At 34.9% G+C, this 20,492-nt stretch overlaps 1 protein-coding gene across 1 annotated transcript in view; it reads left to right on the top strand.

Annotated features, from left to right (window-relative positions):
- Positions 1-20,004, top strand: part of LOC149535593 (GDA1/CD39 nucleoside phosphatase family protein) — a 125,888-nt gene extending 105,884 nt beyond the window's left edge. Inside the window, exon 9 of the mRNA XM_089807252.1 lies at positions 18,928-20,004. Within this exon, the coding sequence (XP_089663378.1) occupies positions 18,928-19,195 (268 nt within the window). The 3' untranslated portion in view covers positions 19,196-20,004. The remainder of the gene's footprint in view (positions 1-18,927) is intronic.
- Positions 20,005-20,492: the final 488 nt, after the last annotated feature.

The following is a 20,492-nucleotide window of genomic DNA, read 5'->3' as shown; positions in this document are numbered from 1 at the left end:
TGAGTTTCATTATTGATGGTAAATCATCCTTAGATAAATATTCTTTTATATATATATATATATATATATATATATATATAATACATATGGTTATTTATATTATTAATATACTAACTAATGATGTTTAAACCTTGCAGACATGTCTCTTAAAAAGAGACATGTCTCCTCCTCTCATACTTATATGAGATCCAAATCTGCATTTGGAACATATCTATAACAATGACAATATAATTACATTTGCAGAACCAATCCATGTTACTTAATATGGTATCAAAGCCTAACTGTAGATGTAAATCAAATGAAGAGTATATAAGAAAGAGATTGTGAGCATGAGGGTATGCAAGTTTTGTATTTGACAATCAGGAATAAACTGATTGTGAGCATGTGCATGCGAGTTTTGTATTTGACAATCTGGAATAAAGTATAACACCAGATATAATCGAAGCTTTGAGTATTGGAAAGAAAACATTAACATCTGGTAAATGCATTTATTTGAAATCAAATATCTCTCAAATATAGACCCATAGTGAACAATTGTGGACCCTTCCTCTTGAACAGGTATTACAAAATCCATATTGAGTGTACACCATGGAAGTCAGATAGAACATAACCATATCAAGTCTCAATCAAGATGCCCTCTGCATTAGAGTCGACAAGTAGACAGATGATCACTTCACTGTCGTATTTATTGCAGAGCTCTTGTAGTTCTAAATTGGGAGATCAAATGAGCCTCCATCACAACAATTTTTTGGTGGGTAGTTCCGTGGTTCTATTTATGTGGACTTGCCATTACACAATCACAAAAGAATATGCATCTTGTGTTTGATCTGAAGATAAGATTATGCCTTGATGAAGTTTGTATCTGAATATATTTCTAAATTTTGATGATGGTAGAGTCCATGAGTCTAAACAAGGAGGATTTTGTTGAACAAAGAATTACCTATAGATCATTCTCATGAGAATCTAAATGTTGGAGATGTTTGTATGGATGTTGTAGGCACTTCAAAGTCCATAACCAGAAAAGAAGATCAAGAGGTCTGACTATGCTTTGGCTCATAAAATAAAACTCACTCGCAGAAGGATGCCGCAGGCCCCAAATTAAAAAATAGCTATGTAGAAGAAGGTTTAACAATTTCTATTTCAGACTTTACTCTAACTAACAGTGGTAACATCAAAGTTCCACTTTCCTGATAACTCAAGGGTATTGTCAAGAGCTTGGGTCTGGATCGATATTGTGGAAAAGTCTTTGATTGATGCTATCCAAAAGAAGATTAACAATGATCAATTGAGATATCCAACAAACAAAATAATAAATTCAACAAGCTCGTCCTTGATAGCAGGAGAATAGTAGGTATTATCATATTGATGAAAAGACATGTATTGTAGGAACCTCAACAACAGTTGGCTACCTAAATCAATTGAGAGGCTCCCAAAACAAAAAGTAGATGAATTGTATAAAATGGCGATGGACACTTCTCATTGGGCACACCACATGGGGGACAGTCAACCCCATAGTGAAGGACAATCAGACAAGGTAGACCCCACATAAGGTATGTGTCAACTCCTCCCAACAAAAATAATATGGATCCCCAAACATTAGAATGAGAAAAGGAATGTGAAGCCATGGATAATAAAAGATCAAAACCTTTTATATACAAAGTGACAATGTGGATTCCATCGTGTCAAGTGTGGATGCAATCCGAAAACTTGCATACATAGTGTTGTCATACTCTAGCATATAAAGGAAACTATATTATGGTACATACATTGAGTAAGGTGCTATATTCCCTCATTGAGTATCGTCTGCCCAAAGCAATATAGTACAGTTCGATGATGGACCCACCAAGGTAAAGGAGTACAAATGTAATCGAAGGATGGGCCTTTTGATTCTACTCTTAAATTCAAGGTTTACAAAAAGTAACTACCCATTACACATATTTTCTAGTGGAAACACTACCAAGAAGAAGTTAAGGTAATGTTGGAGTTAGTATTAATTGTTTATTCCTTCTGAGTACAAGTGATTACAAATTGGGAAATTGGAAATTTTAGACTATTATATTTGGCATTATTAAGGAAATAATATGTTAAAATATAGATTAAAGTATGTATATATATATAGAAGTTTGAATGTATGCATATATGTTTAATATATATTTTATCTATATTTATTAGAACTATTTATTATCCACGAGTGTTACTGTAGTCTTTCTTTCTCTTATTTCCAATACATACTATAAGAGCTATGTGCTTTGATCTATTTTGAGAATGTTCTTGTAGGTAAAAAGAGGGAGTTTGACACTCCATTGGAAGCGACATTGGATGAGAAACTCAAAAGATTGATTTAGAGGGAGTAAACCATGTTGAGATGGATTCTCTAGTGATAAATAAATTGTAGTAGTCAAGAGGACTGCGATTCATGAATATACCTTGTGACTGTGATTTTAATAGGCCTACCCCCCAAGCACATCATGAGGAAGTGATGACTTCTAAGTTATGTCACTTGTATTTGCAGAAGTTATTGTAAGGAAATTTGAAATGTCAATGAAGTTTAAGAATTCATTTGAACCATCTACGAGTCTCTCCTTGATGAATGAAACTTGACATATGAGTTGTAGAGTCATTCATGCGGTACAATCATATTTAATCAAGATATTGGGGTATTGTGGATGAGTTCGATAAAATGGAAGGACATGTTTGCTTCTATTGTTAAATTGAATGAATATTTGGACCTTCAATGGACGAAAAGAGCAAGTTGGAACTTAGAAAGGAGTTGTCATTTTTTTACAAAATTGTTCAACAATATAAGAATAAGTGGAAATTTTACATTGTGGGGGGAATAATAGTCAATGTTCCATTCCTACTTGAACCTTATTAAGAGGGGAGATGTTACATTCTCAAATAATCTAAAAAGACAATTTCTGAATCTGCATGTGCAGATAAGTATTTTTATCTTTTACATTTGTCTACTCTTTGTAGTCTCTCTCTAATTTTTAATTCTATACATACTATAACGGTTATTTGCCTTGATCTTTTCCTTTATGTTTGAGGATGTTCTTATAGGAAAAGAAGGTTGGTACTTTACACATGCTATCAAATATTGTGTAGACTCAATCTTATGATAGTAGCTCCAAAGACCTTGCTGATCAAGATGGATTAAGTGAGGTTCTTGAAGCAAACATCTTTGATGATTGAAATTATGAGATCCTTCTACATTAAGAGGGAGTATGACACTTCTAAGGCAATGCAGGAGCTTAGAAGATTGATACTCAGAGGGAGTCTAGAAATACATGTGGGTGAATGCATGATGTTGATGGGCCTACTCCTACGTATATCACGAGGAAGTGATGACTTATCACCAGTAAATTACAAATTTGATATTAGATTCAGAGTGAGTTCAATAGACATCCTTGGGTGAAGAGAGTTTCTGAGGAAGTAACTAGAGGACTTGACTTCCCAGGATCGATATTCAGAGGGAGAAATTTTGAGATGCAACCCTTTGTGGATGATACCCTCTCTATGAGAAGAAGTTCTAAGGGAAATTCTTTGTAGAAATTCTTTGTAATGCGCTCTCCTCTATGAGAAGAAGTTCTAAGGGAAATTCTTTGTAGAAATTCTTTGTAATGCGCTCTCCTCTATGAGAAGAAGTTCTAAGAGAAGATCTTTGTAGTGCGCTCTCCTCTATGAGAGAGAAGTCTAAGGTGAAAACCCTTGTTCCACCCTCTAGTAGTAGCTATGGTGGCTCCATCCTCTGACTTGGTTCATGGTGGATATCATGTGAGTTACTACATAACGCTGTTGTAATTATGTCATGAAAGGTGATGATTTTTCATTGATGTAAATATTTAGAGGAGAGATATTGAAAGGTGATGATCTTATCAATAGCTAGAGTTGTTATCATAATAAACTACATTAAGTTGTCTCGGAGTGTCGGAAGTTATGATAACGAACATAAGGTAACTATTGAAAGGTGACGATCTAATCGATAGTAGACCTATCTCCTAACACCAAAATGTGTTAGAGCGAGTGTTATCATGGTTCTTTGGGCCGGATTTTGCCAGACACCATGAAATTAAATTGTTATGGTTCTTCAGGCCGGATCTTGCTAGACACCATAACATAAATTTATTATAGAGCACACTTAAGATGGTGTTTAAACTTATATTAAAGCTATAGAATTTGCTTCAATTATCGCTTTGCTAAAGAAGTGTTGAGAAATTTAGCCTCATTGTGAATTGAATCCAATTCCATATGTAATATATGTTATTATATATATGTGCGTTGATAGATTTATGTTGATAACCTTAAATATGCCATTCTAGGAATATCATACTAAGATGATATCTCTTCATACACTCAAGAACATAATATATTCTATATCAATCCTTCCTAACTAAGAGGGAGTGTTAAGTTTGTAGTTATAGTCAGATTGATATTATCATGAGTTTCATTATTGATGGTAAATCATCATTAGATAAATATTCTTATATATATATATATATATATATATATATATATTATACATAGGGTTATTTATATTATTAATATACTAACTAATGATGTTTAAACCTTGGAGACATGTCTCCTCCTCTCATACTTATATGAGATCCAAATTTGCATTTGGAACATATCTATAACAGTGGCAATATAATTACATTTGTAGAATCGATCCATGTTACTTTATACTCTAAGCAATCTACAATCAATATTTGAGAGCCAATTGATCTACTAGTCTATTCCCTAAAACCCCAACATTTTTCTCTAATCCCTTTTTCCTCTCTTCCTTGTCTTTGCAAATGAAAGAATGCTGTTTTTTTGTGTTTGAGAAAAGCTATAGGCCTAGAAAAGTCAAACAAGATGGATTGGAGAAGTGTTTTCTTTCACTTTATCTTGTTGCCAGCAGTTGAATCTTGATCTTGTACTCGGCGAGTTAGCCCAGACTTAGTTTGACTCGGCCGAGTCGGAGGTTATGGTCAATTCGACCCATTTTTTATGGTTTTGCCTCTTAACTTGCAAAGTCTTGCCAGGATTTGCAAAGTCATGTAGCTATGCTTTGTACCAAATTGCAGTTATAATATCAAGTTCTTGTATTTTTGGGTATGACTGCCTTGAATTTGATCTTATTTTATTTAGTGCCTTTCTTTGAATGCTTTCCTTTAATGTGTATATCTCTTTGTTGTAGCGGAAAATCATTTTCTTTTAAGGTCATATTTTTTCAAGCTAATGCACCCCTTTATTTATTTAAGTCACACTTACTTGGAGAGTCATTATTGGATACAGCACTGCTTATTATTAATATATACTTCTGAACAAATCAGTCGTCTTTTGAGTTATTTTGTCTTTAACTAACTCTATTTTGCTGTCATCCTCACATTAGTTTGCGGAAGATTATTACCTCCTTACTAAATTTAATCATATGTTATTAATACATTGGATCATTGTGAACAAATCAAAGTAACAAGAATCGGAAACAGCAAGGCCGAATCAAATCGTGAATTGGCCATGAATCGGAATCGAATTGGCCACAAATCAGCAAATTAAAAAAACCTTTGAAATTTAGTAACTTATTTCATAAACCCTTTATCGCTGATTCGATTCACCGTTCACAAAAAATCGTTTGGCTTGAATCGAATCGCATGAATCGCCATGATTCTCGGAACTATGGAACAAATATATTTCTATTTAAATGGATCCACTCCTTAACCTTAGTCGCAGATATTTATTTGTCCTCTGCTCCTATCTAGAAGTAATTGCACCTCATATGTCCTTTTTCTATTTTTTGAAGGAATCGGCCAAGGGCAGTATTTATTTAATTCAGTGTAACACGGGTCCTGGGTGATATATGTATAGTACTTGAAATGTTAGTTATGAAAAGGTGTATAACTGTGTAAGAAGTAAATAACACTCTTGCAAATGCCAAATACTAAATACAATATACTTGAACATTGAACAGCGGAACTGTTGATGTGAGTTTTGTTCCACTGTATTATGCAGAATCAAATATCTAATGTTTTGAAATGAAGCATTAAACATCCCATCCTCTCTTGAACAATGTCATCTGCCATGCTAAGCTTGCAATGTAAGATCATGCAATGACTCCAAAAGTACTGTTAATTGTAGACGCTCAGTGAAATGATGTGATATGCTGGCAATTGGGATTTACGCTATCCATTCAATATATATCAACCATTTGCACTCCTAAAGATTTGGCTTCACAATGTGCAATAAAAACATAATTTGGTTTTCCAATTCTCACTTCAACTCAAACTTATACTTACTCCTGCTACTGCCAATTTAACCATGAATGCAAGGAATCATGGGTGACTTGGACTCTACTAGATGTAACTTAATTAGTGACCCTACACACCTGTTAATGTTTTTATAGGTGCGAGAGAAATCATCTTTACTTGTAATAATCTGCCATGATTCACTGTGCTCAAAGTGCTTTGAAAAGGATCACAAATAATGTGAGTTGGCGTCGTATTTCATGGCTTCCTGGGTGTGATGGCTGGGACTGTTTCATTTTGTGGTCAAGCTGATCGTGCTTGGTGAGTAATGTGGTCAAGCTGGAAGATGTCAGTTCATTGGTCATCAGTTCTCATATTAAATATGACAGCGTCATTTCATAACCGCCAACATTTCAGCTTCAATGAAGGACTCTTCAGCTTTGCAAGGGATATATATTTGTTTTGTTCATTTGAATTACATTTATTCATCTAGAATTTCATTTTTTGGTATCTCAGCAATAAGAGTTTTGACGTCAATCTGCTTGCAAGGGAATATAAGTTTTGAGTTTTCTTTGTTAGCTGGGTGAACAGTGATTTAGTCGTTGTGGTCATGTACAGTGTGCTGTGAGTTCTGGGACTATAGCACTAAGTGTATATGTGCTGAGACTCAGTCATCTTGTATGTTCTATTTACATACGATCTGTGTGGTGATAGTTGAGCAGTCTATGTGATTCTTTAGGTATTGTAATTGATAACAGGAGCTACGCAGATTGTTATAAGGCATTCTATGTGTGATAGTTAAGTGGAAACAATCTCAGAGTAGGATTCAATTCTCTGACGGAGCTTGTTAGCTTTGTAAACATGATTTCAATAATGGAGAATTTCTTTGGCGTGGCTGGGTTTTTTCCCTCAAGTAGGAGGGTTTTCCCAGGGTACCTCTGGTGTCCTTGTGTTTCTTGCTTTATCTGTTATTTATTTATGCTATTCTGATTCAAAAATTCAACAGTGCCTTGTGCAAGCTTCTAAGGAGCACTCAACCAATTTTCCAATCGATATCTCCTCTCTGATCCCATCAAATAGATGCAAACTAAAGAATCAACACCAATTGAAGTTAAGTGCATCCAATCATCGGCTTACCACACAAGGCACACTTCAATTAGCAAGAGGCTAGTGGCCTAGATTTGTTCGAGACAAGCAACTAAACATCCACAATTACTTCTGTTCAGCTAACTACTTGAACATGAAAAGAAATTCATTCCAAGTGAAAGATTGAAGAAACCATGCAACACTTCAAAGCAATATTAAATAATTTACCATGAAGAACCAACAATGAATTATCCATTACATCAAAAGCATCATAGCAACGATTTGATCAAGTCTCTCCCTTAGCTAACCTATTCTAATCTACTTCTAGTGCTCTAGCGTCTATCTCCTCTACTTATCTAACTTTATAATCCATTTACAAATGAGAAGGCCTTGGCCTTTACAAATGTTCAACTGCATTGAAGGGCCAAGAGCAATTGAAGATCAAGGGTCGAGATTTAACCCCACAAACCTTAAATAGGGTTTCCAAACTTACAACCAATTACACAAAGGCACCAAATCATGAACCGATAAGAAACTTACAATGGTTTTGATAGCCAATGAGAAATAGGACACTTGGCATGTTGTGCTTGCTTGTGCAATCTGGAATTTTCTGATGGGAGAAGACAACTCAATGCCACCTCATCACCTTTATCTTGTAAATCTATTTAAGAACAAGTGCTTGGAGTCTTGGATTGTGGAATGTGTTTGTTTAAGCTGCAAATATTTCTTGCTTGATTGTTAGAAAGTAATTCTTGATGAAAAAAATCTTGATTCTTTATCCTTCTCGCATTGATTAACTCTTCTGAAATTGCTAGCTCTCTTGAAGATGATTTTGATGGCCTTTATGACTTTATCCTTAAAGTTTTCTCTATCTTCATTTAGAAATCTCCCTCATGGCCTTGCTTGGATTAGCATCTCGAACTTGTACTTTGATTTGATTTGAACTTGGTGTTGTTGTTCTCATGTAAGCGAATTCTTGGACTCGATCTTGAACTTGTACTTGCACTTGACTTGAACTCCTCTTGTCATTTGGAGTTTTGGAGATTGAGCTTGGGGCAGCCACCTTGCATTTCCATCCTCCTATAACCCAGTGTAACATCAGCACGGGGGGGACGTCAAGACTGGTAAACATTGGGACAAGAAAAGAAAGGGTCTCAATTTGGGGATGGTAGGGGAAAGATAGGGGGATGGGGGGTTGGGGGGAGGGCTTCTATATACTATACATATATAACATAAAATGTTAGTCATGAAATGATATTTTAGTATAACATACCAAATTGAAATACTTGCACATAGCAAATTTACAACATGAACGAAAATCATTGAACATTCAACATAGTAACATAGTACAACTACATACTAAATAGTAACATTAATAAATCAAGATTCAAATTGAAATACATCAATTATCAACAAATGGAATTTATATTAGTTCTATCAAATATCAATTATATCATAATGATAAAGATGATTACACTGAGTATATTATGCATGATATGAATCATGATCAATATCAAAATGAATACAAAAACATGTCAAAATGATAAAGTGCCCCCCAAGCCAAAGTCCTCGACACTGGAACTATTGACTCCTCATGCTCAAGTTTCACAAAAGGAACACCGACGAATACATTTGTTTTTGCTGCAATCTCATCCTCATCAATATGAGATGGATCCTTTGGCTCTATATTCCATCATGCTACTAGGCTTTCTTTGTACATGTGTGTCTTGCAAACTATGATATGCAAGGCATTGTGCACAACAACTAGCTTCACTACTCGCTTAGAGGTAACTTTGTTCCTCTTAACAGAGTGGATGAAGCACCCAAGCATACAAGCACCCAATTAGAGTTAAGTTTGTTCGTCTTAACAGAGTGGATGAAGCACCCAACTACCCAAATACCTCTGACATCCCCAAACACCCAAGCAGTGCTGCGGTGTTGCGGTTGGAGGTATTATCCCAGGGTTGTCCCCGTACTAAGTAGTCCTAGGTTTTGGGCTGGGTGCATGTACCTAGGTTTCATTGCTATTAAGTTGCAGAACAAGAGAGAAAAATGTATTAAAGTCACAAAGTTGACAAATAAAAGAAAGACAGTTTGAAAGCTTATGCAATAATCCCCCAAATATAAAATCATATTTTTCTCAACTTCTTGCACTCTGAAACTAAATTTACAAATTTCCAACACTTAGACAAGCCTTGCAATGTGTAAGCATGCCCAAACTTTTTGTAATGCCCCGCCATGTGACCCAAAAGAAGTTAACCTAAAGTTTTACTAAGTTTGACAAACATTTTTTTAAAAAGAAGTTAAAGATACAACAACAGTAATAGAATAGCGGAAGCAATTAACATACACTCATACATCAACCACACATAAACAGGTTACAACTCTTAAGGGTTGCATGACGACGAATCACATTTAATTTTAATTAACACTAAATCCAATATACAATAAATCCACATTAAATAATAATATGCAAGTATGAATCCATTTAAATAATATACAGTCATCTCGAATGCCACTTGGCAATAATCATAATGCACAATCATTCATTGTACAAGTCACAGGGTATGAGAAATTGAAATAATATACATCATGAAATAGATTACATCATCTTGTAAGATTTTTGAAATTAAATACAATACACTAAGTATAACCATCCATCATAGAAATACAGGAAATTATAGAAAAGAACATCTGCACAAACACATCCAACAGCAGCATCCAATGGTCGGATCTCAATGGTATAAGAAAAAACACTACCACCCGACCTCATGAAACCCAAAAAGGCCCACTCCCACCGCACTGAGGAGATAGTCTCAAGTCCCAAACAGGATAGCAAACTCACAAATCAAAACCAAAATCTAGGTTCAAGGAATCACTTGAAGGAAAACTATCTTAGAGGGTACTAAGACACAAGTATCAACTAATCCCAGAGGCAACACAAACACGTAGGAAATCTATTATGCATGTGGCCAAGTGTTATCATACGAACCAACTCTAAGGTTACCCGGCTAGTCTTTTAATCCTCCGGCCCCTTAGTGACTCTATGCGGCACTAGTATCCTTTCGTACTGACAAGGCATACTAACGAAGCATGGTTGCAACCAAGTGTCCTCTCTACTCCCATCCTAGACTGTACTAGCACTCGAGGCATGGGCGAAGAAAACAATGACTCTTATTAATTCATTTTAAACCCATTTAATGAAATGCTGTCACTTATTAAATAACTTACAATGGGTTACCTGTGAGCCTCTTTAGGGCCTCAGCCTCCATTGCAAGCCACTTCCCAACATGACATATAGATAACCTACCCTAAGCTCAGTAAAATAAAACAACATACCATACATTAGTTCTTAAACAAGCAACTACAAGCATTGAAACATCACTGGTCAAAATACAAGCATCACTAAAACGATCATCCTAATAGGACTGATCCAAGAAAGTACACAAACCAATCCACGTCATAACATGACATCACCAAGAACAAATCATACAAACACCTCAGTCCTATACAAGCAATTGGAAAGCAATCCAAATACAATTGATTGAAGACTCAAAGGTTATATCGAATAAGTCACACCATTCACCTCAGTTTCGCACAAGAACACTTGAAAGCAATAACAATCAATAGATCATAACACCTCATAGAGCATACAAGACACATTACCATGGTTGAGTATAAAAGATTCTGATCAAAACATCATCATGACATCACAAAACAGAACTCCCGAGCCTTTGGTAAACATCATGATTTGGTCAAAGTACTAAGTCAACTTGACACCCAACAGTAAATCACACGTCATAAAAAGAGTACATACAAAAGTAACTTTCACCATAATATTAGGATTAAAAAACACAACGGTTTAATTTTTATTAAAGGTTTTCAAGTTTTCATTTTTCCTTTTTTAAATATTACAGTTCATAATGTTTTCGATCTCAATCAAGGTTTCAGTTTTTCCATTTCTCTAGTTGCCAGATTCACTATGGTTTCCGAGTTCACTAGAATCCAGACGATTCAACAATTTATATAAAATTGTTTAAAAATTGTTTCATATTTCAATTCGTATCAAAACATAAGGGTTCAGTGAACATACACAACACAATTTTCATCTTCTTAAAGTATGTTAATTACTAAGGTTTTAAAATAAGAAAATTTCCCTAGCAATATAAATCATTTTCATATGAAATTGAATCAAGCACAACCTAAGTTTACTAAAGATAACCATTAATTCTTCCAATTAATTTCTTTGATTTTTAATTTACTTTAGAATTATATTTAGATAATAAAGTAATAAATCAAATTTTCAAATAATTAAATTTCAAATTTTAACAATATTTATTAAAATTATTATTAATAATAATTATCAATTATTACCATAATAATTTTAAATTTATTAAACTTTGGAAAAACTTTCTCGAAAAGGAAACTTGCTAAAAATGGAAACTTTTCAAAAAATGAAAACCTACTAAAAACAAAAACTTTTTAAAAATAAAAGACTGCTAAAAGTAAAAACTTTCCTGAAATAGAAACTTGCTAAAAATAAAATTTTTCTCAAAATGAAAACCTACTAAAAATAGAAACTTTCTCGAAATGGAAACCTGCTTAAAATAGAAACTTTCTTGAAATAGAAACTTGTTAAAATTAGAAACTTTCCAAAAATAGAAACTTACTAAAAATGTAAACTTTCCAAACTAGATCTGATAGAGCAACAAAATTTAAACAATTAAATTTAGTAATTTAAAACTAGTTTTCTTTTCAGAACCCCTATCTCGAATTTAATCAAATCTATTATGAATCACCCAAGTTAAATCAAACGAGGGTTTACAATCTCAATTTAACAAAGAAGGGTTTCAATTTAATTAATTTGTTCACAGCCAAAATCAAGGACAGAGAATAGTAAATCTCAACACAAGGGTTTCAACCAAATCTAAAATTCTGGAAATAGATTTATCCAGACACGAAGAAGACAGGAATTTAAAGAACGGAAATCCACTGTACTATTAAACCATGAGATCCTACCTGGATTTGATGCTAAAACGACGGATGCATAGAATACACAACAATTCCCTTTTTATGAAAATCTTCCTCTCTGAAATTGCTCCTCGAAAATCTATGTAATTGCATAATGAGCTCTAGATCTCTGATAAAGAGTTCTCCCTTAATTTGGAGCTCTGATTGTGCAATCATGCGAGGGAACTTGTTGATCAATTACTGTTTATTACTTGTTATCTTTTACCTCTTCATGCACAAACTTTTAGATATTTAATTAAAATATCTTTATTAAATTAATCAGCTTTCTCTCTTTAATTTAATTTATTATATTTTAATTTCATGCATATGCTTCATGCAATTTAATTAAAAAAAACTTTATTAAATAATCGCTTACTCTCTCTTATTAATTTTTGAAGTGTTTTTAATAATTTTTTTTAAACTTAAATAATAATAATATTTAGCATTTATTAAAAAATGAACTTCTAAATATATTATTATTAAATTAAATAAATATTATCATGCCCAAAATTAGACTATAACTTTATCTTTAAATGAATTGTTTTATTTAATAAATTCACGAGACATTTTAATAATATATTTATTAATTCAACTAATAATATTATTTAGAGTTTATTATTTAAAATAAAACTCCTAAATAATTATTATTAAATTAAATAAATATAATTACACCTAAATTAGAACCATAACTTTATCTTTAAGTTTCATTCCTTTATTTAATCAATTCACAAGAGGTTTTTAATAGTATATTTATTAACTTAATTAGTAGCATTATTTAGAATTTATTATTAAAATAAAACTCCTAAATAATTATCATAAAATTAAATAAATATAAATACACCTAAATTAGAACTTCAATAAAACTTAAAATTTAATTTCTTTATTTAATTAATTTTTCAATTAATTAAATATTGAATTCCTTTATAATTTTTTTATTCGATTAAATCATTAAATTATCTTTTAATTCAATTTCATTAAAATAGAAAATCATCACAAACCCAGAAAACCAAAACTGACCACTCAATTGAAGATAAAGAACATAATCAAACTCCAAGGTTAGAATCATGAATTCACGTCACTTGACGAATTCGGAAAGGTGAAACTAACTCAGATACTTGTCCTATTTTTAGGACAATTGGCATAGGGTTTAGGATTTGGACTCAAGAGTTCTCCCCACTTATACCATTGAAATACTACAATAAGGTATGCTCATGCCGGCAATTCGGTACCTGCAATCTGCATAAAATTCACGCATGTACAAACACAATATTCTAAACTAAACAGGCAATGGTAGGAAGTGGTTCATTGTGTAGATCCCGACTAGCAAGTGATTACGACTCCCTTAACCACATTAGAAACGTCACACATAAAAAAAACATACACGCACACCATACACATGCAGTATGGGGTAAGTATCCATAGAAACGGCATAAAAATTATTCATCTAACTAACATCATTAAATAACTGAAAGTCACTACATGAACATATATATCATTATCGAACAACCATGCATACATGAAATAACTGAAATAACTAACTCATCACATATATCAACTGAGTATAAAATAACATTTAATCCAATCTAGTAACCAATCACCGATAACCATAAAACATAATCAGAAAACTTACCTAAAAGAATCCAGCACTACAACAAAAAAGTCAAGTAGGGGTAGGCGTTACACTTTTCCTTATTTCACATCAGATTCCCATGAATTAGAACCCCTTTTACTGCACCTGATTTCCTTGTATGAGATCTTGATCGTTCTATCATAAAGAAACCAAGGGACTCAGTCACGTATAGTTCAGATCTGCATTATAAACTTGGGAAACAATGTAAGTTCGTCAAAATCTGAAACAATAAATGGCCTCTTAGCTTATGAAAGTTTGAAATTTTACCTTCTTTCAAAGCTGGATTATTTTTGGGTCTGATAAATCTCAAAACTGCAGCCCCTTGAGGTTTTTGAAGCCACCTCCAATTGCTAATGCAGACACCCCACTGCTGCCTTAAGGAGGCTTGCCTCCCTTTTTAATTTACTGTTACGCTACAGGGGTAATTTAGTGCAATAGGCAGGGGGAAAATTGGTGCCGCTGTAGGGTAATTCGCTACCCTTCTAATGACGGATTTCGTTGTCTTCCTAGGAAGAAGTTGATGCCAAATTAGAGTGAAGCAGAGTAAAATTTTCCTTGTTTGATGACAAAATGAAATTTAATTGAACTTCTTTATATAGGCACTTGAAGAGGTCAAGGGCCACGAACCTCTAGGAAGGCTGACCTGGCCTTTATTTAATAAATTTAATTCAAATTGTCTTATCTGCAGGTCAACCTTAATGAAGAGGGAAAATTATAAATTTTAAAATTTGAATTATGTTGCCACCCCTATTGAAACTTGGGCATATTTTCTTGCTTATGGGGAAAATTGCCTAAAGATGGGTCGGATTCCAACTCATCTTGGGCAATTTCTTAGTCAAAATATCATTCATTTCTATCAAAATTTATAGACTTCCAAGGTTATTTCTTCATCAGATTTTGCCAAGTCATTCAATGATTTTGCTTGGCGCCAAATTATTTGCTTGAAAAATAAGGTCGGAAATCAGTCAAGTTTGGGCAAAATGCCCAAAGATGGTCAGATTCCGACCATTTTTGGGCATTCTCAGCTACGTCGTCAAAGTTTTCCTAGTCTGAAACCATTAATCTGTTCTTGTTCCAATTCCTTTCTCATGTAGATTTGCAAGTTTTTCAACAAAGTTTAATGGCACCAAGAGATCCTGCTGGCTGGGTAGGGGCAGAATTTGGACAAAGTTGGGTATTAATGCCCAAAGGGGGTCAGATTCTGACCCATCTTGGGCAATCCCAGCTACATGCAATCAATCTTTCCCAAAAAATTCCTGCTAAGTCAATTTTCAATCAAATTTGTTAAATACTTGAAGTTTAATGGCCTAATTCAAACAATCGCTCAAAATGAAGGGTTGGAAAGAGTTCTGGGCAAAAATGCCCAAATGAACGTCAGATTCTGACCGTTTTGGGCAATCCCAGCCCAACTCAATTTTTTTTCAAGTCCTCAAGCCACTAAATATTTTATCCTTCAAGTTGTTTTCTCACCAACCTCACCAACTTTGAATGCAGATCTCAAAGGCAATAACGATTAGAGCTAGAATGGGATGTCGGAAATCTGGGAATTTTGGTTCAATAATGCCCAAAAAAGGTCGGATTCCAACCTGTTTTGGGCAATCTCAGCCATCAACAAAAAAACAATCTAAGTCCACAACCCCCCTAAAAAGCTTATTCATACAAATCAATTTTTTATCAAATTTGCCTAGTTTTAATAGGTTCCAAAGGTGCCAAAGATTTAAGCTAAAATGGAAGGGTCAGAATTTAGTCAAGTTTGGGCATAAATGCCCAAAGAGGTCGGATTCTGACCCTACTTGGGCAATCTCAGCTAGCAAGAAAAAAAGAAATCAAAATGTGGGAACCGTTAAATCTGTCCTTTCCATTTGTATTACTTTGCTCAAATTCCTCAAGTACTTCATTGGATTATGCTTTAAAGGCTTGACTAGAGTGGCAGAATTCTGCCTATTTGGGAAATAATGCCCAAAGAGGGTTGGATTCCAACTCATCTCGGGCAATTTGCTTGCAAGTATAAGTTACATTTTTTCCTTTCTTACACGTTATATTTGTATAAATATTGTCCATATGTTTGAGATAGGTTTCAGCTTCATAGGAGTACAATAAAGATTCTAGATTGTTATATTTGTATAAATATTGTCAAGATGTTTGAGATAGGTTTCAGCTTCATGGGAGTATAATAAAGATTCTAGATTTTGGGGGTTTTGAAGAAACTCTAGACTTAGCCAATTTTTAAGATTCAGCATGCCTTCAACAATGTTACCTCCCTCAACTTTTCTTGTTTTTTAAAGGTTGAATTGAAGCTAGAACAAGGATTTTCTAAAGGTTTAAACTCATTTCATTCCAAATCCCTTGGTTCCAACTTCATCTCTATGATTAGCTTAGCCCAATTTTTGCTTACATCTCAAATAGACATGACTTCCTAGTAGGTAAAAATTGCTCAAACTTACTTCCTTGAGTAGGAGACTTGAAAATGTTGCCAACTAAAACCACCTAAGAGCACTATTACTACTATTGCTAAAACAAAAAGAGGTATTGCATATCAAATTGAAATTACAAATTACAAATTAGAATACTACATAAAATTGTCAAAAAATCTCCATTACCGGGTTTGGACCTTGCTGCTCGGATCCGGCTCCAGGTTCGCGCAGGTCCGAATTTGTGCCCGGGTTCGCTGCGGGACCCTGTCTAGACACACAACGAACCCATGAGGACCCGTGGTGAACCTGGGAGGACTTGTGGCAAACCGAGGAAGCCCCACGGCGAGTCTGGGAGGACCCATGGGTTTCTCTTATATATATATGTACTCACGAACCCACCCACAAACTAAAATGGGAAAACAAAATTTACTTGAACCCACAAAGTCAAATCCATCCCTGAACCCGAATTGGCAACTTAGCAAAAAATGAATGGAAGACTTATATAATATCTAGTGTAACACGGGGACGCGTCCCCCCTCCAAAATTGGGCCGTTTCGGAGACGGGGACGTCCCCAGGACATGGGGACGGCGTCTCGGCATTTCGGGCGGCGCCACTTAGAGCGCCACCGCCGCCGGAGACGGTGAGACATCTCCGAGACGGCTAGAGGCTTTCAAGTGTGGGGGTGCGGGGGGACGCCAAGGAGTCTCCTTCATCGAGGGGGGACGCCAAGAAATCTCTTTCATTGTGGGGGGACGCCAAGGAGTCTCCATTGATTTGACATTTTGATTTGGACTCTTGGAGACTTGTAGTTTTTGTTTGCATTATATACTTATTTTGATATTATGATTCATGGCACATGATACTTATTGTAATCATCTTTATGTCATGACTCATATGATCATTGATTACTATTAAATAGTAGAATCTAGATACTCATACTATTGATTTGAAGGCTGATATATAGAGTTTAGACTAATATTTATTATTTGCTGATGTTCAATGTTTAATGTTCATTGTTTGTTTGTCATTTGATCATGAATCATGATATTCTAGTTGATATGGTATATGCTATACCATATGTATAGTATATACACCCCTACTCCTTCCGCCACCCCCCCATCCCTTGCTGCCGTCCCCCCGCCGTCCCCAAATCAAGGCGCCTCTGTCCCCCCGTCTCGGAAACTTGTCCCCGTCCCCCCGTCTCCCAGGGCGGTGTAACTATGATAATATCATAAAGATGATTGCAATGTTTAGTACTATATCAAGACAAGCACAAAATGTCAAAATGTAGTGAATGGAGGCCTCTAATGATCCCTCAAGGCAAACTCCTCATCACTCGAAAAATCCGTGTAGTCAAGATCTGTCAAACAAACATCAACCAGCCCTGCATCCTCATCTTCATCGATTTGTATTGGCTCCTCTAGCTCTACATCCTTCATGTTGGTGGGCTCTCCTTGTACATGTGTGTCTTGTGGTCAATGATACGAAAGGCACTATGTACAATCATTAGCTTCTTTGCTCTCCTAGAGATATTTTTCTCTTAAGAGAGTGCATGAAGCTATAATTAAATCCTCTTTGCAACTGAAGAATTAGAAACCTGAGATAGTAGACTGGCTTTTGAGGTAATCTTTACTCTTTGTACTCCATGATGACAGTTTCCCTGCAAAATTGTGTCCTCCTATGCCATAGCTCTTATATCCATCTTTGCTACATCTGAATTAGCCCTTAAGAGTGACAAATTTTATGCATTCAATGTGACTTTGGCCAATAGTATGATCATCATACATCCTATCAATGGTTGAACAACCATGCCTTCATGTCATCATCTTGAAGTGGTGTAACTCTACAAGGCCCAGGCATGTATCACTTAAGATTCCATGCATAAGCAACCATGCAGAAAGGATTGTTCAACTTTTCCCATCTATGCTGAATGACTGGCTGAATGTACTCATTGCAGAATGCTGAGTGGAGTGCAGATGGCCTTGCTGGATCCCTCTCGCACAACAACTCTCATCTGGTCAAGCATAGAATCGATGCACTCATACACCTCTCCAAGGTTAGGTGCATATCCATCTCCATATTTGATCACATAGAAAACCAGACCTATGATAGAGACAATGTATTTTGCATCACTCCAAAATTGATCACTCTTCACTATCTTCTTCACCCTCTTTTGCTGCTCTATCTTGACCTCAGCCTACTGGTTGCACTAATTCATCATAACCATTAGTTGCAGTGCCTCTTGGAACTCAAGCATTCTCTCCAAGAGAATGTAATAGGATGCATCTTTGGTCTCAACTGGTTTGAAGAATTGTTTTGTGAAGGCTCTGAAGAGTGCATGTGAAGTGTGGTGGTTGCAGATAAACATATGCACATCTCCTGCACTGCTGACCACGCCCCTAATTCAGTCAATCTTCCCCATGTCCTTGAGTGCATTGTTTATGGCATGCACTTTACATGAAGTCCACTAAATATATTGTCTGATTAATTTACAAAAATTTCTAGCTGATTAATATTTTTCCACCAGATTTTAATCTATAAGCTTTTTATATATTTTTCCAGGGTACAGTTTACAAATCAAGTGGGAAGTGTTCCAATTGACTGGGCTTTGGGAGCTTTTATTTTGCACACCATAGAAGATTTATCATCAGCTCAACCTTCGTGGATTCTTGGGGAAGATTCTTTTACATTTTTTTCGTTGCTTGCAATTCTAGTTTTGCTAGGACTTGCAGCATGGTTTTTATCAAGATGGAGAAAACCCAATGTGAAGACAATATATGATTTGGAAAAGGGACGGTACATAACAACAGCAGCTCGTGTTTACAGATAATTTGAACAGTGGTCTATTGTTTAGATTCCGGAGAAAAAGTAAAGGTCTATCATTTTTCCTTTCTTGTTCTCTGTGTTATGCTTTAATAATTTATAACATGCATGCAAAAAGTTGATCCTCTGATTCCCAACCAGATTTGCATGTGTTCGTTCATGATGCCAAGGCATGATTGTAGAATATGTTCATTATTTGTCAAGTTATGCACTCTGTAATCTTAATTTATCATTTAAAGGTGGAAAAACCTTGCACAGAAGCTCTGTTATTTTTTCCTGTAGTTGAATTTCAATATCTGGACTACAATTAAATGTCTATGGAGAAGACATACCTTGTTGTTTGCCTCTCTATTCATGCATATCAATTGGGGTGGAAGCTAGAATTAAGTCGTGTAGCTATGAACATGGATACAGAAAAATCAAGGTGATGGGAGTTGAAATTCCTTACTACAGAGCTCTTACATCTTCTAGTTCCATGTTTAGCGGATGCCTGAAGAATTTATTCCCTACATTCCTTTAATGGTAAGAATGAGGTAAAGAGATTCACTATGTACCGGATGCTCATGAGTGCACATGGAGGTCCTGTCATGTACCTGTATATACTAGAAATTTTGCAAAGATGTAATCCATGCAAGAGTTATTGATCCTCAAGATACAGACAGAAAATATATAAAGATATTTTCAGAAGTGCTGCCTAGACTGTAAAGTGGCATGGATTTGTCTACAAACAATGAAATTTTTTTACTACAGTTGCTTTTAATGTACCCTTACAAATCAATATCATTCTTCCAGAATTTTCTGGAGAATTAAAATTAACATGTCCGTGTTCCAGTTGAGGAATATCATATTATTGATATTTCTTTATTTTGATTTCTGTGTGGAAAAAGATTGGATTAGCTCCGAGTGCAGGCTATGGGCTCAAGCCTGCATTTGATCTCCCCATTTATTAAATACCTTTTCAGACTAACTCAAATTAAAATCTTTACGAAGAAGCCCGAGCATCTTATGAACTGATCATAACACAACCCAAAATTTACATAGCAATTTAAAAGCTCCCAGAACATGGCTTTTTATCCTTTAAAATTTCTAATTGCTTTGGTTGCTTAATCATCTGAAATGAGATCTACTTGTTGCTGTTTTATAAATATCTACTTGCTATGGTTTATAATTGCTTCCACAAGTTAACAAATTAGTTTCAGATCTTCAAAGCTTAAGTCTATATATTTTGTATCAAACTTGTAGTGCATTCATCTCTTGTGCAATTGGAGTTCATTTGAGGGCCATCCCCATGAAGATTAATAAGT

The sequence above is a fragment of the Cupressus sempervirens genome, chromosome 10, assembly GCF_028749045.1.
Source record: "Cupressus sempervirens isolate cs-2001-9-10 chromosome 10, ASM2874904v1, whole genome shotgun sequence".
In the NCBI taxonomy this organism is placed as follows: domain Eukaryota; kingdom Viridiplantae; phylum Streptophyta; class Pinopsida; order Cupressales; family Cupressaceae; genus Cupressus; species Cupressus sempervirens.
The sequence above is the reverse complement of the archived record's forward strand: the minus strand, read 5'-3'. Positions and strand labels throughout refer to the sequence as shown.